At 44.2% G+C, this 24,758-nt stretch overlaps 2 protein-coding genes across 2 annotated transcripts; one reads left to right on the forward strand and one right to left on the reverse strand.

The window, feature by feature from the left end:
• Window positions 1-10,339: 10,339 nt before the first annotated feature.
• CCDC92 (coiled-coil domain containing 92) lies at window positions 10,340-12,279 on the forward strand. Its single transcript, XM_009868957.1, has 3 exons — window positions 10,340-10,479; window positions 10,856-10,897; window positions 11,504-12,279. The coding sequence occupies exons 1-3, from the start codon at window positions 10,350-10,352 to the stop codon at window positions 12,277-12,279; spliced, it is 948 nt and encodes a 315-aa protein (XP_009867259.1). The 5' UTR covers window positions 10,340-10,349.
• Window positions 12,280-14,477: 2,198 nt separating this feature from the next.
• LOC104273588 (dynein heavy chain 10, axonemal-like) lies at window positions 14,478-24,686 on the reverse strand. The gene is made up of 15 exons (XM_009868958.1): window positions 24,527-24,686; window positions 24,016-24,120; window positions 23,352-23,506; window positions 22,442-22,596; window positions 22,018-22,201; window positions 21,153-21,353; window positions 19,772-19,981; window positions 19,293-19,388; window positions 18,403-18,574; window positions 17,766-17,897; window positions 17,156-17,367; window positions 16,903-17,070; window positions 16,478-16,658; window positions 15,048-15,193; window positions 14,478-14,624 (listed from the first exon to the last, which is right to left on the reverse strand). The coding sequence occupies exons 1-15, from the start codon at window positions 24,684-24,686 to the stop codon at window positions 14,478-14,480; spliced, it is 2,424 nt and encodes an 807-aa protein (XP_009867260.1).
• Window positions 24,687-24,758: the final 72 nt, after the last annotated feature.

Below are 24,758 nucleotides of genomic sequence, written 5' to 3' on the forward strand. Positions count from 1 at the left end.
CAGGGACGTTCTGCCAGCCGCAGAGATGCTGTTTCCCTGCGCAGGGCGCGGGTGGGACGGCAGGGAGGAAGGAGGGGCCCTTCCCACCGAGGACAACTGTGGTATGTGCTTGAGTTTGCTTTATTAAATTGTGCAAAGCTGAGGCAGTGAAAGTAAATAAAAGCACAGAAGCTGAGGCAGCCCGGAGGGTGGAATTGTCCATTTTGATCCGCATTGCAGGTGCCTAAGAAGCATCCAGGGTACTTGTTGGCTCTGTCTAGATGGTAAGATGCTTAAGCTTAAAAAGCTTTATTGATGCTTTTGCAATATAAATTATGCTTCTTAATTTATTTTTTAAAAGGACAAATGGCTGTGACTGTAAAAGCAGTGACTTTTTCCATGTAACTTGCTCATTAGTGAATGTAGTGCTTTATTATGACTGAACCTGTGGGAGACATTTGTGCTCTTAAACTGCACGTTGCTTTTTGATTTGACTATTTAAAGGGAGCACTTTATAAACGGTTAATTCCAGACTTGTAATGTTGTTAGTTTTTCAGGATTTTGGTTGTACTGAGGTGCCAGCAGTCATTTCTTGTGACAGAGCAAAGGTGAGGAGGTCACAACAGAGGAAAGTATTAGCTATATAAGAAAAAAAGAACATTGACTAAACTGACCCTCAGTTACTTGTTTTCATCCTGTTACCATGCTTCTGCTTGGTCGTTGAAGATGTCCCTGCTCGTTATAGGGGCTTGGACTAGGTGACCTTTAAAGGTCCCTTCCAACACAAACCATTCTGGGATTCTACATCTGTAAAGTTTCCTCGCCCATCCCCTTAGGAAAGACGAAGGTCCCATGACCAATTCAAATGCTGGATGTAGTTTTCAGTCCAGTAGTTTTAGAACTACTCTAGAATGGCAATTGTATTTCATTCCTTAAAGTTGTTCCCTTTACTTCAGATTTTAAATATAATTGCATAACTTGAGATCTTTTAAATTATTTTTTAAATGCATTTTGTCAATGGAGTTACAAAAAAAATCGAACTGTTCCCCTGTGTGCCCTAATTCAAGAGGCTGTAGGTATTAAGGACAGTATATTTTTTCATCCAGATCTACTACGTTAGTCAATCCTTCGACAGCAGTAGGCAGAAGAAAAACTTGCCAGTGCTCTTATCCCACAGTGTGGGCCATAATGCAAAGTAAAATATTTCTTGAATATTATACATAGTTTAATAGAGGCAATACAGTTGTAATAAACTGGTTTACAAGTTTACTTTGCTCCTGAGTTAGCCTCTCATTTCTAGGTGCCTCCTTATTTTACTATGGCTTAAAAAACAATGCCTTAAAGTAGCAAAATTCTGACGGTTTGCTTTTATATCCTCGGGATTCACAATGTATTGCAATTTTGTGTAAACAGAATACTATTATGTAATTCATCTTTTTACTCAAGTTTATGTTTAAGCTCCTTTTTCACAGCAAACTTTAAAAAAAATGTAGGAAATTGTAGTTTACTTTTTACAGAGAACAGACAACTTCATCCTTCTGAAACAGTTTATAATGCTTAAGAATTGGTTTTGCTGACAAGGGACTCTGTATATTTGTGTATCAATATATGTATGTGTGTCTGTTAGTAACTAACGGTGGATTTTGATGAGCAGTGATTTACTGAAAAATCAGCGTGTCGGATAACTTGGTGCTTTAGGGGAAATAGTGTGTTATGACTAGACAAGGGCGTAGCTTTTCCTGCTGCTGGTTTAAAAAGCAAAGCCACGGATGAAGAAAGGGAAGATCGAAGGATTTGGGTGGGGAAGAAAAATAGTTGTACTCAAAGTCTCCGGTTGGGCTTTCAGCAGCCCCTTTCCCTTCTGCACACGGTGAGGCATCGTGAGTAGCTGTAAAACGTTGAAAAGCGCAGACGTGAAGTCCATGTGCCTTCTTGCAGCTTCCACACCCTTGTTACTGATACGAAGGTGCTGGAAGAAGCTGATATCGTGAGCCCATGGCCAGCTTGGTGGAGCCAGGCCCTGGCAGAGCATGTCTTGACCCTGGGAGCAGCGGTGCTGAGCGCCCTGCCCAGCACCTGGGTGGAGCTGAGGCTGCCCTTCGTTCAGGCAGAAATCTTACCACTGGAGCTCTGGTTTCCTTCATGTCTGTGCTGAGACAGACCCTTTGCTCGTTTTCTTGCCCACTAATCTAATGTGGTATCTGGAAAAGCAGGTGAATAGTGTGTTTAGTAGAGCTGAGTTGGAATGTTAGCCCCCGCTGGCTGCTGCCTGCCGTACCCCACCTCCCTCGTCTTCGCTTGCTTGATGAGACCTGGCATCTTTTATATACCTGGCTGCAGGGTCTTCAATGGATTTGTGCCCAGTTGGTCTCTGTGCTTGTTTTTAAGTGATGGAAAAATGGTCTTCCCCTAAACAAGGATGCCCAGCAGTGTGATAATGGGTATTAGTCAGGGTCTCCATGAGATCAGTGAATAATTTTGTCATTATGGTTTTCTGCTGGGTCATTTCTGCCACTGATGTTGAAGACCGTGGTACTATAAATGGGAGCAATACATTAATTTCCTGCTAGAAGTTAGAGGCGTGACAAAATAGTGCAGGGAAAAAATTGTCCTCTGAGTGTGTCAGAACTTCTGCAAGCTGTTTTTTTGGGTGTTTTTAAATAATCCTTGGGAAAAAAAGTCTTTAATTTGGATTACTGTTTCTTTTCTACCATTGAGGAGCATGTTTACTCTCATTTGTTTCCTAGAAAACCATTGTTTTGCGCTTAAAATGTTAAAATACGTTGCTGCTTGTTAATCATTTAGGTAAGAGGTAGGATTTAAGATCGGTGTTATTTAAAAACATTGCTTGACTGAAAACTGTAAAATTTCATGGCTCTTCGCTAAAAGGCATGTTCACTGCCTCTGGAAGGGCTGAAGACCTGCCAGGGAACAGTAGCTCCCTGTGATCTGAGTCAGTGCCCAGAGGGAGGGCACGGAAGGTGCCACATGGCCCATCTCTGTGGAGCAGAGGTGTGGAGCTTAGGAAGTGTCCATCTGGGTGGAAAAAGTCGTGTGAATGATGTCACTTGTAATAAAAATCTGCGTGCTTGTTTGCTTTCCATTCCTCGCGGAATCGCTATTTAAGCCGTGTACAGTTTTACGGTCTCCTTTTGAGATACGTGGGTTTTGTAAGTAAGAGTATACGTCTGTTGGAAATCCTTTGTCATGGCATCCTATTTATTTAAAAAAACCCCATCTTATACTTACTTAAGAGAGGACTTAGGCATAGGTCATCACTACCACTAGATTTCCTTCATCAGCAGCTCTCAAAACCTTTGCTTTAGCAAAGTGGAGGCCAATTTTTGTATGTTTGATTGTAGTTGCTGTCCTAAAACAATAAAATCGATGGCTTATGAAACAGCATCACAGAATGCATTAGAGAAAAGCACGCTCCTCGGCCTGAAAAGTAGTGCTGATAGAGTAGAGTTGCTGTTACCAGAGCTATTTGCTGTAAATGGATCTCTCCTAGGAGGACAGGTTTATTTAGTTTGCTGTAGGGCTTCACTGCCTTTTGATGTGTCTCGCAGACATTCCAGGTGAACTCTGAAAATCGTCATTTCTGCAGTTCTTGCAGGAGGAGCTCAGGTGAGAGCTGGCGCTGCTGCAGGAGGCAATTCTGCCTGCACCGCCTCCTGGTTACAGACTTATTTTTATTTTTATTTTTTCCACATTCCCCATCAGCTGCACAGGTGCCTGCAGTGCGGCACGGTGAACCCATCACCTGAAAAATAGCCACTGGAAAAACAGGTTTTGTTTTCAGCTGGACCGGTTCCCTGACTTGGTTCACTGAATGACCAGCAAGGTGATTTCAGAGCATTTCAGAAATGCGACAGTAAATTCTTGCTCAGTGTATGCAAGTGGAGAGGATGAGACAAAGTCATGGCTGGGCTGAATGGTTAATTAATTGCATGTCTGTGTGGTGGCAGGTTATTTTCCTGCTATAGGGGCAGAAAATGTCCAACCAAGTTGCTTTTGTTGGGAGTTTTCTTGTTTGTTTGCATTTCAGCAAGCCTTCAGAAGTGGCAGATTTTAAAAAACGACACAAATGCATTTGCCTTGAGTTCTTGTTACTGATAGTGGAGAATAAAATTAACAGGGGCCTTGAATTGTTCGTAAGCAAATACTTGATATCTGGAAAAAAACTCCACCACTTTTCCATAGTGCAACATATCCTTGTGTAAAAACCTCCCTCATCCCACCTTGAGTACTCATTCAGCTTTAGCTGAAGCTGGAGAACTTTCTTAACAACTTACAAGGAAATAGAATGAGGCTTGCTCTTATGTGTGATGTTGATACCATGTTAGTCTGGGGGAAATTAATATTAATTTTCTTGTCATTCCAACAGAAGAAGTTGGCTTTACTAGAAATACTAACATGTGGCTTTACAGTATTGTAACTGGCTAGTGATGGGGGTGCAATCTGTGTTCTGCGGCTTTGGAGGCTATATTAAAATAACGAACTATTTTATCCCAGAATGAAGAGGTGAATAAAAGAGAAAGGCCGTTCTCCAGGGGCATGTGCTAGAACGAAGAAGAGAACCAACCTGTTCCTCTGAATTACGCTACAGTCTTAGTCATGAGGGCTTTTATTGTCACTTTTTAAGAAAATAAAAACTCAATAGACTTCAACATTGTTAAAGGGGTTCATTTGAAGTAACTCGTGTTATTCAGATGACACCTTGTTTCCCTTAAGTGAATTATACCTCAGTTAGGTCATTTTCTGCTTTCTGCTGAAGTAAGCTATTTCTTCTTGACAGCTGTACAGCCATAGCATTGGATACCCTGGTATTGGTCAGAATAATTGTATCTGTATAAAATGCTTCTGCAGGACCATTAGATTTGATTCTCTAAAAGTCTCTGTCATGGTAACAATCTTAACATCTGATTACTTTTAGTCTGCTTCCATTGTGACAGCTCTGGGGTTACACGATCTCAGTGGCAGAGAAAACTCCACATGAATTATTCCTGTCAGTCCTCGTGACGTCAGGTGGACAGTCGGGCGTGTAAGCAGTCGGCGATTTCTGTGCAAAGTACCAGCTTGTTCATTCAGAGCATCTAGAAGAATTAAATTGTTGCTACCAAGAGTCTGTCCACGTAATTATTCCTCCTGCTGCCATACCAATTGCTCTAGGAATAGCAAGAAATTATTTTTTTACTAAAATACTAAAACCTGTGCTTCCTCGGGGATGTTCAGAGATTAGCTGTGAAGAGTCTGCAGATTCTCTGATCAGAAAATCAAGGGGAGTCCAGACAGAGAAATAATTGAGTTAAATAGCATCAGAAAGCAGTACAGATAGAAAAGGAGCTGAGAAAGCGAAATCGTATCCTTCCTCTGGGAGGAGAGTGGCACATTTCCTTTTTCCCTTCGGCTGTCACCAGGAAAGAACTGCTAATTTTGTTTGGCTTAAAACGCACAAACTAAAAGAATACGAAAGCGAGTTATTGGGACAATAATGACGTGGAACTATTGTCATGTTGCACTGAACGTTCCCTAGGGAACGTTGTTCTGTTTGTTCCTTGGGCTGTATTAAAGAGAAAGTGTGAATCCATTGCTTGGAGGACTTTGAGCCGTATCAGAAACGTTTGGCGCTGGTGGCGATCCTGAGCAGCTGTGCCTGTCGGAAAGGCGGCAGGCAGCGTGCCACCCGCACGGAGCTGTGTCGCTGGGACAGGTCGGACCCTGGCGAGGTTTAGCACAAGTCTTACTGCGAGAGGGGAGGTGTTGAACACTGCAACGCCCCTTTTTAATGTTTTAACATCCTTATCAAATGACAAATGCATTCCTGGTGGGAGTTTGCCTAGCTCTGCGTTGCGCAAATCCATTTGTATAAGAATATAGCAAACTTTTTATAAAAAGTTGCTTTGGAGACAAGGGGAAAGGGGGGGAAACCATAGTGACGTAAGTGCTCTGTGGCGTATGCAGCTCCAGCTTTCTTCCTAGCGTTGGCTTCGTTTATCCAGCCAGCGGCTCGTTGCTCCGTCCCGCTGATTTCCATGGTGAGAGAGCAAAGGTTGCTCATCTGTGCTATTAAGGGCTTAGTCGGCTTCTGCATTTTGCTGATTTTCTTTGAGTTTTTGCTTGTAGCCCTATCCTTTTTTATTATATTTATTCCTTTCCCTCTACACCTCCAGAGTCTTTCTGACTGAGATTGCCTGGGTCAGTAGGTCTCACTTCCATCATATCCGATGAGCTGCTGACAAATTTGAGACTAACGTTAAATAAAACATTTTATGGAACTGCAGTAGCTTTCACTACTCGTATACTTCAGAATGTAGAATTAAAGGGGTGCTGTTAATTTATAGTAGCTTTCTCAAATTTCTATGCATGGTTTAACTTTGTGACAGTTGTCAGTGATTTTGTCTTTAAAAACTAGTTTATATTTTTGTGTGGTGTCCTTTGATCTTTACATGACCTAAATAAATGAGGAGATTCATTAGTAGCAAAATGCTATGAAATGCACAAAATTTGCAACCTGACTGGAAGTGGGGAAAGCAGAAATGAAAGCCTTCAGTGTATAATACAATTACTCAAAGAAAGCTATTTGCATGAAATGACTAACCAGTCATAAATCAGCATATTTTCATGCTGCCACTTCTTTAAAAAAAAAAAAAAGAAACAAAAAAAGGGCAAAATAAAAAAAAACACCCTGGGTAGGGTAGACCGGGGTTGGAACTGAAGCTGCTGCCCATAAATTCTGTGGAAGCTTTGGCCGTTCCACAGTCACCTTCCCTTTCCCTTGCAGGAGAGGAGAGCACAGGCAGCCAGCAGGCTGTGGGCAGAAGAAAAGCGCAGGAAGGCTGCAGCCGGCTTTTGGGAAAGTCAGCCCTGCGAGCCTTCATCCTCCGAGGAGTGAAACTACTTAGTGCAGAGGGGCCGCAGCTAAAATTCATAGTGGGTTGATTTAATCGCTGGCACCGATTAACTTACCCCTGCTGCAGGGAGGGTGATGCTCTGGTCTTGGTAATTTTTATTTTCTTCCTAAGCCTGTAGAGTTAGCCTGCCTCTGATTTTGTTGTTTGATGTTTGTGAGGGGGTTTTTTAATTCAAAATAGGTAATCCTAGTGTGATCTTTAAGATGCCAGAGATCAAGGTGAAAAAACAATTGAAGCGATTAGTAGTGACAGCCTTGTTTTGCTTTTCCTGACATGTGAAACTAGTTTTGGAAAAACTTGTTTATGTGCAAGGACTGAGTTATAAACACTTGCTGTTTGTTGCTGGTGATGCAGCTTTTCTGATCAGATTATAGTCAGAGGCATGAAGCCAGCATTAGTACCCATTGGGGTAGTAAAGGCTTTGGGATATTATGTCAGCTGTTCTTTCACCTGGCACTGTCAGTGCTTAGAAAGGAATATATTTCCTCATCAAAAATCCCTTCTGAGCCTCTGTGTGCTCTGCAGCCTGAGAGGGGGAGGCATGGACCCTTGGAGGCTTTGTTTTGCTGTTGTATTCAGCTGGTAGGAGTATAATGATCACTTTAGAAATTGGATGATTCAGGAAAGCTTCTGTCTGTCTGTCTGAAGTCGGCTTTGCACAGACGGTGATGTCACTTTGCAAATGTAACACAGCTCGGGTATCATCAGTCCTTAAATCAAATGGTGCCCCACGGGGATTGCTGGGGACCGTGTGGCCCATCCTCCAGCAGCCCTCTGACCCCCGGGCACTGAGGGGGTACAGGGGCAGCAGTAATGGGGTGTCCCCACCCAGCTGCCGGGGTGTGGACAGCAGTCACAGCTCGGATGAGCTGCTCTTCAGAAGTCATAGAGCAACTCAGTTTATTTCTGATTTAGCCAACCCAGAAACTTCTTCATAGAATATTTTTGGTCTGTAATTTTTGCTTGTTCGCTAATGATGGTAGTTGCAAAATGACCCCCTCCACTCAGCAAAGCACAAGTTGGTACCGTTACCCTCATTCTTCTTGAGCACTGAATGTAGTCTTTGACCTTTGTTATAAAGTAACCAAGAGCTCTGTTTTGCTCCTTGCACGGAACTGGATTCCTCAAAAAGTATTTTACTTCTTCTCAATCAAATACATGCTTCTGTAGCAATAAGTCAGTTGATGATTCAATTAAGGTCACACATGAAATGAGGAAACGTTTATGCGTGTGTGATTTCCTCCCCACCCTGAGGTGCTTCAGGGCTTTACCAAGGTGTGGGAGCACTGAGTCTCCAGTTCTTTTGAAGAGTAAAAAGTAAAAAATTAAATGCAGGGCTGAGGAATGACAAGTGTTCCTTTCTCTGAGTGTGTGCTCTACCAATTTTAAATTTGTAGAATCAAATTTGCATCCTAGAACTACATATGAACAAGAGCCCTGTGGAGAACACTTGACAGGCAAGATGACCCACTGAAGGTGCCCGTGAGGCAGCCCCGAGGCAGAATTAAGGACTCTTATGCACAACATGTGGTCCCGTAATTGCAGCCCCTGGTTTTAATGCCGTTGCAGCTGGTTGTCCAGGCAACTGGAGTCCTAATTCTTTACTTATCTCTGTAACCTAAATACTGTAATTGTTTTTAAAAAACTACACAGATAACTGAATTTAGCCTTTCATGCCCTAATGACAAAGCCGATGCTTCTCCTTGTGCGTCAGCGGGGTGTGACCTGGCACCACAACCGCTTCATCAGCCCTCCACGCCACGGAGGCGAGAGCTGCCGGGGCTCCCGGCCCTGACAGCCCAGATCCTCAGCCGGGTGCAGGGACAGAGCTCTCCTCCTCGCTCGTGGTTGGCGAGCTGGGGCCCCAGAAAGTATTTCTCCCACCCAGGATGCGTTAGTGCCCATCACTCTGGTGTCCCTGTGAGCCTGGCTCGCTGGAATTTCTGTGTGTGCCTATTTTTGTGCAGCTGTTGTGCTCCTGAACTGCCCAAGAAGAATCTCGGAGTTTTCAGAAAGCTTCCCAAGCATGACAGCTTTTTTTGCTGAAGAAATTTAAAGTACAGTACTGTTGAGTTATTAAGGACGTGTTTCTGGAAAGTTCTTCCAGCGTAGACCTGGCAGCCTCTATAAACTAGCCATGGGTGGCGCAGGGCCAAGCAGGGCAGCAGCTTGGCTCTGGGTTTGTGCAGAGGGGCAATGATCACACAGTGAAATTCAGCTGCTAAGACTATACCTGAGTGATTCTGTGCCTTGAGGCTGCAGGAGGATTGCGTACTGTCAGCATTGCTGCTTCTCATTAGTACACTGGGAGTTTTCACTAGGAAAACGGACATTAAGCAAAATCGTGTCATGACAGACTTGGTGACTAGAGATCACCAGGGAATGGTGACTCTTATTTGTGCTTCTCTGGATGCTCCTCCAGGTTCTCCTTTAAATGTCACAGACACCGCCTGCACTTCTCCACAGGAAGCATCTGGCTGCGCCTGGCGCAGAAGTTATTTTTACCTCTGTGTCAGTGAATTTGCTGGGGAGTCTGGCTCCAGCTCTGCCAGAGCGATGTTTCTTGGCAGTTTGGCCTGGGGGTAGACGTGAAACCACCGTTGCCCTATCAGGTGTAGTCCTGACACTGGCAGCACAGGGGCCTTCAGGGATGCCTCTCAGTATTACACGTAACCATTTTGAGCCTGGTTTTATAAGGCTGTTTTGCAAGGAGAACCCATCAATCTAGCAGAGTTCCAGCTACTCCTAACCTGAGCAAGAAAAATCTCTTTCTCCCTAAGTGAAACGTTGCCCTTGTCAATTGTCACATCTCATCGGTGCTGTGCGGAACGCCGGTCGCCAGCGCCACAGGGCACACTTGGGGCGTGGGATCTTGCACCAGCACGGCCAAGGGAGCGCGATGGCAGCCGGCAGCAGCCAGAGCTTTCTGCCATGCGGGGCCCCATGAGCGCGTCGTGGCCAAGGTGCCCCAAAGCAGCCACTTCGGTGCCGGTACTGCTGCACCCAGCTGTGTGTTAGACTCCCTAGTCTGCCTTTCTCTTTAGAGATGGTGTCTTTTAGAACTTGCTTCCTTGCTCTTGTCCAGGGATGTTACTACTTCCTGTGTCCAACAAGACAGAGGGACATACTAGCCCACTTCTCAGCACTCCACTTTTATCTTGTAACAGGATTAGTGATTTAGTCTGTCTAAAGTTAATCCTTTAAATGTGTTAACTCCAAACAAATGAGTTCCCTGCACTGCTCTGGCCTAGAGTATAATTAGGCTTTCTATGAACTTAGGGCACTTACTTCTAATTGAAATAGTCAAGAACCTTTTGCTGCATTTGCTTGATTGCCTGTCAATTCATCAACAGTAGAATTCAGCTGTTAGCCACAGAGCAAGGAACTTTGCACGTGAAAGATAACGCGCTGTTACAGTTCTGTGTCTGTTCCCAGACAGTGTGACTGCATGTCAGGATGGCGGCTTCAAACCTGGAGAACCAGCTACAGAGTGCCCAGAAGAATCTGTTGTTTCTCCAGCGGGAACACGCCAACACACTGAAGGGCCTGCACGCCGAGATCCGCCGCCTGCAGCAGCACTGCACAGGTACCTGGGAGAGGATGCGCACGCCGGTTTGGTGCTTAATTCTTTTCATAGGCATAGAGTGACACTGGCAGTGATACCTCAGCAACAAAGCCCACCACTGGCTGTGCTTAGGGTGATCAGCATGTGTCTTGGGCACAAATGTGTGATCATTAAGCCAAGATGGGTTTTTAATTAAGAAAACAAAACCCCAACGTGTCACCTGATAGTTGCAGTTGTTTTGCAGATTCAGTATCTTGCAGTGGATCTCCTGTTGCTTCAGGTGGGGGGAGGAGTTAGTTACATTTTTATTGACACATGCCATTGTAAATGTGCTCACCAGGTGGGGTATGGGGCAGATGATGATGTTCTAATAAAAATAAACAACTTTTTTCCTCAGATTTAACCTATGAGCTGACTGTAAAGAGTTCGGACTTGTCGGGTAAGGAATACACAGCAGTTTTCTTTTAATGGTCATGTTAAATTCCTCATCTTTTCCAGTGTTTGTATTGTCTCCATTACATGTAGGTGAGAGTACTTTGCACTTGCGCTGCTGACTTTATAAATTCTAAAGGTGTAAGAGTAGTTTTCTACTTTCTGGAGTTACTGTTATTTACAAAGTAAATGCCACAAGTTCTTTACCAAGGAAATCTTTGAAAGAGCCAGGAACAGAGTGTAGATCTGCTGACTCCTCCATTCCCTGCATACTCTATGGGAACGCGGAACAGGAATTTTATTAGGGGCAGAAGAGTGAGAAACTACTATTAAAACTTAGCTGGTACTGTAATTACACCACAAAGCTTTTACTTTTTTGTGCGTGTGTACAAACACTAGGTTCTCCTTATTTCAGGTTATCAACAGGTGAAGCACAGGAATAAAATATCCCCCGGGAGTAACCTTCTGAAGATTAAGTAATTTTAAAAGTATTAGCTCAAACTCATTGGGGATTTCTCTCATGCTTTTGGGATGGCAGAAGGAACCCTATTGCACTATTTTACTTAGTGGCTATCGTTAACTTGAAACACTTCTGCTTTTCCTATTCTTCTAGAAAACGGTAGTTCAAGAAGTGAAGAACTTAAAAGAAAGTGCGAAGAGCTCGAAGCTCAGCTGAAAATCAAAGAGGCTGAAAATAATGAATTATTGAAAGAACTTGAACAAAAGAATGCGATGATAATGGTGCTGGAAAACACTATTAAAGAAAGAGAAAAGAAGTATTTGGAAGAGTTAAAAATGAAAAGCCATAAGCTCAATATGCTGTCAAGTGAACTAGAGCAGAGAGCGAGCACTATCGCTTACTTAACTTCTCAGCTGCACGCGACGAAGAAGAAGCTGATGAGCTCAAGTGGGACTTCGGAGGGGACCCCTTCTGGCAGTCCCGTCTTGTCCGGCTATAAGCCCTCCCCTCCCAAAGACAAACTGCCGGAGACTCCACGCCGCAGAATGAAGAAGAGTCTGTCAACCCCGCTCAACCCCGAGTTTGAAGAGGCCTACAGAATAGGGTCAGAGAGTCGGAAGCTGCTGCTCCGAGAGCCCGTAGATGCCATGCCCGATCCCACCCCGTTTCTCTTGGCCAGGGAAACAGCCGAGGTGCATCTTATTAAGGAGAGGCCGTTGGTTATTCCACCTATCGCTTCAGATCGTGCATCCGGAGAGTCGCACAGCCCAGCCCGCGAGAAGCCGCACAAGGCGCACATCGGGGTGGCGCATCGCATCCACCACGTCGCGCCAGCCCAGCCCCAGCCAGAGGTCGAGACACTGGCGGTGGATCAGGTCCATGGAAGCAAAGTGGTCAGGAAGCACTCAGGGACGGACAGAACTGTTTGAGCAAAGTCACGGAAATGCTCTACTCTGTTGCTGTTTATGCACTGTGATCCTGTAGGATAAAGAGCACCTACAGTAACGTTTCTTTTGATGCCCCCCTGCATGCCAAACGTCAGATACATCATTAATAGATTACGCTCCTCTAATGAAACCTAATAGGACTGTTCACATGGCAAGGTATCTAACTCCTAACTGCTGTGGCCAAACCAGGGGTACCCAACCGCTTGCTTCTGAGCACTGCTCCATTTACTGTAACTACACGTGTGGACAAAGGCACAGGCTGCGGTAGCAATTGATATTAGTGAAAACAAATTAACCTGCAGCAATATGTATTGGCTGTTAACACTGACCTACCAGGGGTTCTTTTGTCTTCACTCTGTACGTCAGCACTTCATACAAACACGAATCTCCACGACAAAGCCTTTCTCACCTCAGCACTGACAACAGCGTAGCTGTACACACACTTTACAATGGACTAAAAGGACATCTTTTCCTTCATGTGCACATGCTCCTGATTGCAAATTGTGTTCATAGGTTCTCTTTCTCAAAATCCTGAGAGCCCCAGCAAGTATTACTTGATTAATCCTAAATACTTTAGTTTGTGGCTTTAAAAAAAAAAAAAAGATGGGGAGGAGTTAATGATCCTCATAGAAAGAGTATGAACACTGAGTTGTTTGTGGGGTTTTGTTTTGTGTGTGTGTGTGTTTTTAACGTGAATGGCTTCATTACACACTTGACCCTAGTCGGTCCACTGCACTTGTAGCCCCTTCCCTACTGGCTCAGACCTCCTTTTCCAGGGAGAAAACGTAACTGGCTTCCCAATATGGAAATGGTTCTTCATGCTCTAAACTTGCACTTTTTTTGTAAAGGAATTATTTTTGTTTCTTGAAAACCTTAGTCTTGTTCTGGGTATCAGACAGTGCAGGCTTCTGCCAGCTTAGAAACCTGAGCTGTCCCTTTGAAGTGTGTGTATTTAGTTGTAAATTTAAGTGGTGTATCCAGTTCATAGAGGAGGAGAACCTGGCATCCTTGAGTTTTAGCCTGTGGATTGGGATGGACTTGCCTTGCACTTGCGCTGGTTCCCCTACTCCTTTCTAGTAAGCAACAGGTAGACCCTTATTTTTTTAATTATTTTTTCCTAGGAAAGAAAGGCATACCGAGAGCTGTGAGAATATACAATTTTGGGAAAGGAGCGCAAATTTGACCCACTTTTCTTAAATTCTGATCAACATCTCCAGCTCACCTCTGCTTCACTCTTGTCTGCAGCCTCTGAGTAGGACCAGCAAGAACCAATGGCTCCCAAATGCTGCTAAGCTTATGATGTGCCTTCAAAAACCTGGAACGCATAATCTCTGTGAAAGCTGATGAAGGATCCCTGCCTGCCCTCCTCCCTTCCCGTGCCAGCTGTAGGCCGCCCCTCTTCAGCTTTTCTGCAGCTGTGTGTTGGTGTGTGTCTCCCGGCGGAGCCTTGGAGCGCTGCCTGTGTCAGCTTCCCCACAAAGGCACTGGCGGGATGACAAAAGCTGTTCTACCCGTGGTACTGCTAACGCTCCCGTGCAGCATGACCCTTCGCAGCAGGGTTGTCCCCATCAGAGAGGGTTTGAACATCCACGTGCCCCCTCACAACTCCGTCACTCGTTCTTCTGAAGCCCAAGAACCACTCCTCAGCGTCAGGCTTTGCTGGCTGTGTGGTAGGACTGTGTTAATGACTGGTGGGGAGGGATAGGGAAAAGCTGTGTTCCTGGAAAACGGTTGGTTAAAGAAAGTTTGCTATTCTGTGGTTTACTATTTTTAAGTGTATCGCATTAACCATCAGCGGGTTGTTTTGGTGGTTGTTGCCGTATTTTTTTATGGCAATCTATTGTATGACTGATCTACCCTGCCACTTGCTGGAGGATGATGGAAGGCACCGCTTCTAAGCACAGAAGTGATGCTCTGGGCAATTAAAAACATTTCTTACAACGATACTAACAAGCCTTAGTCTTTGTGTGTGTGTGTGAGACAAAGTAATTACCTCTTATACACAGATGAGCTTGGAGCCTTTCTGAAAGGAAATGCAAATTATGAAAACACTTTTATCTTCAACTGTGTTTATTGATAGTAGTAGCTTGTACAAGTAGTTGTACTATTTAAAGTCAAGTGTGCCTAAGTGAACGCTGCCCCACCCACACCCCTGCCCCAAAGGTTCAATGCTAACACCATCAATCCGTGTTCAAGGTGAGACAAACGCCTTGAAGCACCCAATGAGAAATGTGCTTTCTAGTGTAAAGATCAGCTTCAAAAACAAGGCCGGTGCCCATCGCGTTCCGCCTCTGGGAGGTTGTGTACACGGGTGTCCGGAGGGTGTTCTGAAAGAGCATGGAGGAAGGACATGGAGTAGTGCGTCAAGTACTGCGTGTGACTGGAAACAAGAATGAACTCCAGGAGAGACACCTATCTTCAGCCATTCGCTTTTGTTACAGGTATTAACTATCTGACACCTGGTAAATGTAACATCCTTTGTGTCACTAACTGGTAATGGGCAATAATTAGAAGAGTGGTGGGGGTACAAGAGTGTCCCAGCTGCCTGAGTGGAAAAGAGGCAACAAAGGTATTAACCCTTGAGTGTTGCCCTTAGAAAAGAAAAACTGTAATGATGGCCACTGAAGGAGAAGTGTTAAACCACGTACTTGATGCAGTCACGATAAAATGCTGCCGCTTGTGTTAGGAGGCACGGGACTCGCAGCCACTGGGGTGTGAAACCAGAGGGAGGTTAAACTCATTGGCAGTACCTGGAGTCTGAGCCTGTGCGCTTCCGTGGGGATGATCTTCAGAATGGGTAACTCCACCACCAGCACACCGGGCTTGCTCTTGGTGAGGCAGCGGCGCTCCACGTCCCAGTCGGCTCCTTCCAGAAACAGGCCAGAAGCAAAGCAACCTGTACAGGCAGAAACAGCAACGTCCTGTGTAAATCGAGCTACTGAAAAAAAAATCAGTTTAAGACAACTGTTGTTCCTCTAGTAGGTGTCTTTGGCACATACCATCATGACCACATTCACTTCATTTTGAACCACAGCTACACCGAGCTGTGTTTATCTGTGGTGTTCGTTTTCGTAACAAACCTACTATGTTCGTAACAAACCTACTGTGACCTACGATGTTTCTAATTAAAATTGTCTCGTTTGCACTATATACGATAAACATTATTAGGGATAAATATGGATTTGTTTGCAGTTTTCTTCCCCCTAAATCCTCCAATTACTTGCCCAAGTTGCAAGTGAGCTGTTTAACTCCTGTGGGACTGCTCAGTAGAGCATTCTGACAAAAAAGAAGTGAAGGGTTGGGCTAGAATTGTTCTGGTACAAATATCAACCACTTGATGTTGCACTACATACGATAAACATTATTAGGGATAAATATGGATTTGTTTGCAGTTTTCTTCCCCCTAAATCCTCCAATTACTTGCCCAAGTTGCAAGTGAGCTGTTTAACTCCTGTGGGACTGCTCAGTAGAGCATTCTGACAAAAAAGAAGTGAAGGGTTGGGCTAGAATTGTTCTGGTACAAATATCAACCACTTGATGAAATGTTTGTTAGTAAATAAAAAAAAATAGTCTAGGTAAGCCCTTGAGGCAACTTTGATTTTTAATGGCAAGTTAGATTTAGCAAAAACAATCAGATTTTTTCCCCCCTCCTCCATTCCCAATCATGTCTAGTATGCCAAAGCATTGCTGAGCTGTCCCTGTACCCATGGCTTGCTATATTTAGTAAGTGGAGCAGTGCTAGTCACAAGGATTTCATAAAGATATATTTACATGCCAAATCATGGATAGTTCTATTTACTTTTTGTTTAAATATATTTCAACATATTATCTGTGCTGTAAATAGCTCTTTATAAACCTGCTAGGACTGACTCTAGCCATGAAGAAAAACGCAGAGCGAGCGAGCAAGGGAGAGGCGTAGGTTCAGGACCACGTGTGTTGGTGCAAAGAGCTGACAACAGCTGTGTGTGTGTTTGTGTGTGTGTGTGCAGGGCTCTGCAGGAAATGCAAAAACCAGAACCCAGCTACTGCCCAGCCTGAAATTACGTGGCCTGTGAAATGCAAACCCAGGGGTATTGTCTGTGGAGCTAGAATCGAAGCAATTTACTCAGTATGCCCGGCAATTTCTTACTCACCAATTAACCATTTCATTATTTTTGCCAAATAATCATAAACCAGCTACCTTGAGTAGTATCTTCAGTGATGTCCTCTGCAGTCCTGAACGTGGTTACCTCTGTGTAGAGGGTGGAGCGATCCAGGGGCCACTTGTTTTTCCTGCAGGTGGCTTGAACAAGCGCTGTCAGGTAAGCCTCCGGAACGTGCAGCCCCGAGAGCCACATCACTCTCGGCTCACCATCGTTAACCTGCAAGCACAGAATCCCTGGAGTGCCTGGTGGGAGCACCTGGTCTTCCCACCACACCTGGAACTCACTGCTCTTAAAGACCAGCTACTGGCTTGTCTGTCTTGCATCTATGGTCACAAAACAAGTCATTATCATTCCCGGTAGTGAGTGACAAGTAACTCATCTAAGGCCACGTGTGGTCACTGAGTTTTGCACCAATTTGCAGATGAACAGAGCAAAACGCTTTCTGGAGACACTCGCTTACCCAGGTGCTGTACTGCTTATACCGAGCTCTAAAGAAAATAATCCAATTTCCAAGTGTTTTGAGTGTGTCGGGGGCCAGCCGCCGCCAGATTTCAGGAATCTGTCCGTTAAAGAGCGCTCGAGCCACATCATCCAGTTCACTGCTCATTCCAACTTCCCCAGCCAAGGCCTGGAAAGATGGTGAGAAGGCTGAGTGCCGGGCTGGGGCAGGTAAAGCCTGACTGCTTTCGTCTAGTTGCTGTGTTTTTACTTACACGTTGCAGCTCAGCCAGTGACTTTGCCATTCGAATGATCAGCTTATTAAAACGCTCCAGTTCCTGCAACAGCACCACAGTCGTAGGGGTTATGTTCCGTCCAAAATGTTTCCGTATCTGGTCAACCTCAAATACTTGCGGTATTTTATTTTCCACATCCTTAGCAACATTTGCAATGTATTCGTCTCGACTAATTCCCGTACCAGTTTCACCTGAAATCAAAACAGTGTAATGAGACAAAAGCTACTGTGTAGGTTACCCCTTCTACTATTAATTCTCTGAGAGCCAACTCGCTTTTGGCATCAAGGTCTCTCACCCTCCGCAGCACTGACATTCGCACCAGAAGACTCCTCGCACGCCTCAGGCTCTGCCTCTGGGCACATGTTGGGACTATTTCCATGCTGGCTTCCCTCACCTCCAAGTCCCTGCTGTTTCACCCCCCAGGCCATGACACAACCCCACCGTGCCCCTGGGACGACGCATCTCTGCACTCGGCGTCCCTGCTGGCATCCAGCACCCCGAGGTGGGCTGTGGCACGGCTAGTCCACATGGCAACGAGCCACCTGCTTATTTTCTATTTATAAACAATTCAAAGTAGTGGAGAACATACCTGTTTGAGGCTGCAGCTCAAGTAGATGAGACCAGATCTCACGAACTGCCTGTGTATAATAACCAATCTCAGCATTTGCATGAAGCCCTAACACCTCCGGAGTATTCGCAAGTGGCAGAGATTCTATCGCCTCTGCAATACAAAAACATGCTCCCTAAAGACGCAGCACATTAAACCACAGCTACCAGGAAAAATAGAATACACTAGTGATTTGTGTTTCTGCTCCACGTGAAAAACATCAAATGCTATAGCCGGTACTGAAACACTGCAAGGATCGAATAAACAATTCAAAGCATGAAATACTCACCCACATACCCCCCATCCACACTCCCAATGTTCATCAAAATATATCAACAATATAAAAATTAACATGCTGGTTACCTGGGGATTTTATTGGGGTTTTTTAGAGAAATGAGGAGCTGACTGATACACTCACATATAGAAAGGGCTGCTCATATGAAAAAAGAGCAGCAGCATCAGTGGACAACAACATTGCAATACATACACACCCCATGCCCGAGGTTCCTTTCAACTTCTCATATCCAGCAAGGGACATACGGAGAAAATGTAAGCAGACGGTAAGAAGACTTTTTTTTTTTTTAATGCTAACTTATGTGGCAGGAAAAGCACTTCTTACCAACAAAGTCATCTTTGACAGTCCCCCGTGGAATTTTATAATCAACCTTGTCATTTTTATAAAAATGAAACTCTTGGAATGTGTCAAATACGAAATCACCGAGGTACTCATCCATATAGATGGTCAGAATGCGGCGATCAAAGCTATCAATTGCGCGCCCACCATACATGACCTAGAAATTGGTTACATCAATATTAAAGCACTGGATTTCAGAGCCGCAAATACAGTCAAAAATCACCAAAAGTCCAAAATACTCTTTGTTTTTGCAGTGACTGCATATTATAACACTGTCTTCCTTAAAGGATACCAAGAATGTCTTCTCTAGCCTCCTCTCAAGGGGGAACAAGCAGGACATTTGGGCTTAGTCTGGAGACAGCTGCTGTGGGCCACTCCTAAGAACCAGCCTTAAAGATTTATGTGCAATGGTAAGTTCCCGCGGTACCAGCTCATGCTCGGCTGCAACTAAGTGCTCCAAAATCACAGCTTTCTCCAGGGTTTCATGTCGCAGCAGCTCCACTGAACTGGCCGGCTACTGCACAGCACAGCTCACACACAGCTTCAGAAACACCCGTCGGTGATCCTCCCCCGAACTAATAACACCGAGAAGTTGTGCTGCTCCGTGCCTTTCATCAGAGGATCCCAAGGGCTCCCTCACTCAGAATTAATTAAGCACCGTAACTCTCCTGTCGTGCAGTTCCACACAACAGCCCCATTTCATTGAGATAATGAGATTAAGTGACTTGCTCAGGGCTGCACAGGAGTTTCAAGACTGCCCAGGAGAGATTCTCGGCCAGCTCTACTTGATAACTGCAGCCCCTGCAGAAAGGAAGCTTTATCTGTCTGGATTCGTTCACCATCAAGTGTTCCTCAGTGACACTGCAGGCACTCACCTCACCAATAAGATATTTGAGACTGCTCCAGGGGATTTCATCATCATTTTGTTGGAAAGCTTTTGTCAAGTACGTGTCAAGAATTTTCATGCAGACCTAATAAAGTTGTTGGAATGTGTGAGATAAGAAGATTCATAAACCAGCTATTTGTATTTATAGATTTTATTTAATGTAACTCTTGTTTGAAAACTAACAATTATTTCCTTCTCAAATAATTAAAATGTTAAGTATAAATCGTCTTGAGAAAAGAGACTCATGAGAGAGGCAACATAAACACAAAGGATTGGGAATCTGATTAATTTTTAGTGGCCAAAATTGACATTAGAGAAGATCAGGAGTCTAAATGACTCTACAGCAGCAGAAAAAAAAATGAAGCAAAATCTTACTGTGAGAAAGGATTAAAGCTGGAGAGATTCTATGTTTAAAAAAGTAATCTGAACAACTCAAGAATGCAAAAGCTGTTGTAATTATTTTCTTACCTGGAAATCAGATTCATTAAAATCATATGGTACGTTCCAGCCAACCTTCCCAAACTTCCTTCTCTCCTGAACAACTGCATGGAAAAATGCCAAGACGTAGACTAAGGATTTAAAGGCAGGATGTGGGCACTGCTTTAAGGCTTCTTGGGGCATTTTGAAATAGGTGGCTCTCATATTCAGCTTCAGACCATTAGGTGGTTCTATCACAACCTATCGAAATAATTAGGGAAGACATCAATTACTCGACAGCCTCAGGAAAATACGTTGTGAATACAGTAAGTACGCTCTACGAACGCTATATGATGCATGCCTGAAAATTTTAAGCAGCTTTCCATATTCATATCAGTATGGAATTTTTTCTTAAGTAAAGACATGGAACAGGCCTTCTAAGTTTAAGAGATAAACACACTTGGTATTATTTTAGAAATAGTCAAGTTATTGGAAAGACATTAATATTTATCATACTCGAAGATCTAATTTACTGAAGTATCAGCTCTTTGCACATTTTGGTGCATCCCACGTATCACCACAGTATGATGGTTTAACAGGCTTTAAGACTGCTTTGCTAATGATCAAACCGAGGCTGAGGCAGCTTCCTGGAAGCTTTTTCAAAGTGCTACAAAACCTTCGTTCTCACTGCTCATGTTTACACCTACAAATTGCACGTTCACAGTCTCAAAGATACGTTCACCCTCACTTCTCCGCACTGCAGAGCTAGGCACTGCTGGAGGGGAATACTCCAGAGCTGTCACTTACACGCGCATTGGATCTGTCGCGCCACTGCTTTCAAATCTGCGAAATAAAACTAATTCTGTCTGCAGGACTGCTTCACCACAACAGAGGTAAAGCAGCCACAGAAAAGAACATTAGGACAAATCATGGCTTGTGCCTTCAAAATAACCGGCTCAGCTTGCCTGCGATAAATGCTGCAGCCTGAAGTAGCAGCTGGAAACCATTATCCTATTACGACGTCTGCTCCACTGACACTATGGCCAGGCTGGGCACAGACCTCAGCTGTGCACTTCAGCATCAGGACTGACAGGACTATTTCTGTCTCCCTGGATATTCCTCACTTGTGGCAGCGTTTGAACCTGAAGAGCATTTGTCACATTTCCAGGTTTACTCACAAACCTGCATTCTGAAATAACTGCTTCAAAAAAAACCAAACTCTGCTTGAACGGCTTTCGCCCAAATGAAAAATCACCATAAGGTTAAACAGGACGATGAAAAAAGGATTTGGCTCAGAAAGACAAAAAGCCAGTACACACAGCCCAACTCAACATGCTGCATCCAGGTCTGCTCCCCCCAAGGCCAGGCTGTTTTGCTGAATCAGAGCGGCAGGCCATGCCCTCCTAACGGGGGTTTCCCCACTTCGCAGTACCTTTAACGACTTCTGCAGAATTCCCATCGGGAAGCCCTTGGTCGGCTCAGTAGTCAGCCAGAGGCGAAAGTCGGGGTGAGGATCTGTAATTTTCTCCAGGGCCTTTTCCAGACTGATAAGCCACCTCACCAGAAGGTGACAGTTCTGCAATATCAGCCACTCTCCGTGAACCGCTGCACTCTCCAGCATCTGCAGAGCAATCTTAAGAGAGGGAAAGAACTGGCTGTGAGTAACCCCCTTTATCCTGTAAGTAAACTGGCTCTGATGGGTTGGTGCAGTGGATTTCATCCTGCTAGCAAGCACTCTCAGCCTTTTGGTTAGTTTTAGTAGAATTACCAGAATGCTCCCTGCTGAGAACGGACCATTTCCAATGCCACAAGAAGTTGCTCTGTGATGCTTTATTTCATTAATTTCTTTTGAAATTAAAGTCATGCAGAGCACTGAAGTACTTCAAAACAGTACAGGAGTGTGCATGGCCCAGAAGAGGGCGAAGATCAGAGGAAGCAATGCTCTGAAAGAGTCTAACAGGGGTTCTCCCACTGATTAAAATCACAGCAAGTTCAGTCCGCTGCTAAACTTGTGTCATCCCTGCCTTAGTGTCCATAACAAAAAGGAAAGCTACGGGAAAGACAGAAAAAGCAGCAGTGGGGAAACCCACAAAACCAGTCAAATGCCCCCTTTCACATTACAACAAAGCATTATTCCCAGGCTGGCAAACCGTGCGCTCCATCTGAACCCCACAGTAACTCCCTTTAAAATGGGGCAGAGCTTTGCAAAGAAAATATCAATGGGCCCACAACCTTAGAAGCACGATCTGCAGTTCACCTACTGACTTCTTGCACACAGCACGCCCCTACCCTCGCACCTTTTCTTGGCCTTGTCCCATGGCTAAGAGTTTGAGTCTCTCCCCTCCAAAGCCCATATTCTCGGCCAGTTTCATCAGGTCACTGACAGGATCAGAGCCAGGACTTAAGATAAAAACAATCGGGGATGAAGGAGTGCTCTGCTCAAAGATGTATTTAAAGCTGATCACAGGGGGCTGCACAAACCTGGCAAGAAAAGAAGCACAACAAATTGTTAATTTAGGCAAGGGCAGCCATCTTGCGTAACAGAGCCTTTTACACAAACATCAAAGCTCACTGCAGACTGCAAATGCAAATGATACAAAGACAAATCACGCTCTGTTGTTTAGACAAATCACAAAGTCATTTCCATAGTTGATTACAGCTCCAGTTCTGCATGAAATACCTGAACTGCAGGGTTTGGCTTTGACAGAAGAGACTACTTACTTATCATTCATTGTCAGAGTAACATAGTCCATTACTGCCCGATACAGCCGGTCCACACGGAAACAGCGTAAGAGCAGGAGCTTCTGAAAGTTCGTGAGACTGTCCTGGTACTGCATGGGGAACGGCATCTGCTCCAGAGCGTCCGTATCATACCACTGGCCAGAAAAGATGGGAGACAACACAAATGAATCAAACGGCTCTAGCAACACAGTTCCTAGGAAAGCAGACAAAAGCACTTTGCTTAACGAGGGGCCAAGAGACACAAAGCAAAGATGCAAGTCAATCAGCTGCAAAGAAATATTAAAAGATTAAGTGAAGGTAAAAGAATCAACTTTTTCAGGATAAAGTGTTCAAGTCCACAAACGCATTTGTACTTGCATTTTATGTCAAGTAATTATTTTAAAATATAGAAAACAGCATGTCAAACAAGAAGTACTAATGGATTGCTTACAGAAAGAATTCTTATAAAGCAAGAAGACACGGACTGAAATTAAAGGTAGAACAAAGGAAAGTCTGTGTTTGTAACTAGCCTATAAAACTTACTGCCACAAGAAGATCAAAATGCAATTTAGCAGCACAAAAATAACAGTGAAATGTTGACTGTTAAAATCACAGCTAAAATTCCACTGACTTCAACAGGGCAGATAATCTAAGGCATTGGATTGGAAAATAAAACATCTAGAGTATACCAGGGAAGATTTTTTTGGCTTTGTTTTTTAAATAAGAGCCCTAATTCTTCTGGAGATAAGCCAATCACTAACTGAGGTCAAGAAGAAAAGCAAGGCCTTCACAGAAAAAGGCAGTGGTGACATGCCTCCTGCCGAGTGCTGTGGCACATTGCATCACACTTGAACACTTAATACCAGAAGAAAAACAAGGAGAGAGAAAAGGATTGCAGAAAAGCACGTACATTTTTCCATACATCTGGATTGTTTTCCACATCATCTGGAAGAGATTCAAATTTCTCAGGAAATAGTTCAGACAAGGAAATTAGGTCTTCCCAGCCTTGATCTGGAAGCCAGGCATACGGCTTCTTTCGGGCACTCTTCTCCAGGGAAATATTGCCTAGTTACATTCAGAAACAAGAGTGAACGTCCACGTCGTAAATTCTCCAATACCTGACCACACATACAGTCCCACTGCACAGAGAAACCAACTGGCAATTTGGTTCTGGAAGCACTGTAAGATTAAACTGGTCTGCTGAAGAAAAGATGGCATTTTACAAGTGCTCGCAGAAGCCAGAGTTGTATCTTTGCAGCCGTTTCTAAAATGATTTACACATAGTCAGAAAATAACTAAAGATTATTTTCTCAGGTAACATCCTAACGATCAGCTAATACGAGATTTGTCAATATCTGCAGAGAAAGACTTGGTTCTTCACTGTTTAATGAAGAAAAATCCAGAAAGAGCAGAATCCAGAATTTGTGTAAACCAACATAGTGCAGCTCTCTTCAGCGGTTTCTCTAGGTGCTAGCTCTTACAGCACCTCACATCTAGACAAAAATCCAGCTTGGAAAGGTATTTTAGCTATTGCTACATGTACGTATCTATTTATATATAAATATTCACTTTACCTTTCAAAAAGAACTGAAGTTCTTCTTGCGGAACTCTGCCATCAGCTTGTTCTATCCTGACAGTCATATTAAAGGAGAATAGTAACTTGTGCTTCTCAAACAAGCCTACATCAAAAAGACAGTATTTTCAAAAATCAGCTGCTAGAACTTGTGGAACTGTAAGTTTTTAAAACCACATCCTGCATCTGAACATCCCATAGAGATCAGGGTGATACAAGATGGGGCTTTGGATCAGGTTTATAGAGTCAAACCACCCACCAGGGATGGGAGGCCCATAGCTGGGACTGTATTAAGAAAAGCATTTCTTCAGAAGTGCCACTGGTAACACGCATAGTTTCTTCAAAAAGAAATAGCAGGGAGCAAAGTGTACGCCAGGACCAATACTGAGAACCCAACATCAGTGAATTTGCTGTTTTGACAAGTCGTCTCTTTGATAACCCAGCTGCAGGCACAGCTTTTAACGAACAATGGCACAACAACGGTTATCAGCCCAGCGCTAAATTGCACTGACCTGTGCAGCCGTAGTTATAGGTGCTGAAAGTCAGCATATCCATGATGTTCCGTAGCCTCGTCGGAAGAAAAGCACTGGGCATGGATTTCTGAAGAGAGAGTCCAAAAACTTCTAAGAAGGAGACCAGTGAGTACTGATACATGGTGTTGACAAGCGCCATTTCAGACAAAACAAAGAATAAAACAGCCCCTCTCCTGGCAGCTGGTCTGTAGCCATCTCGAAGACGATCAAT

This window comes from Apaloderma vittatum, unplaced genomic scaffold (assembly GCF_000703405.1).
Source record: "Apaloderma vittatum isolate BGI_N311 unplaced genomic scaffold, ASM70340v1 scaffold39784, whole genome shotgun sequence".
In the NCBI taxonomy this organism is placed as follows: domain Eukaryota; kingdom Metazoa; phylum Chordata; class Aves; order Trogoniformes; family Trogonidae; genus Apaloderma; species Apaloderma vittatum.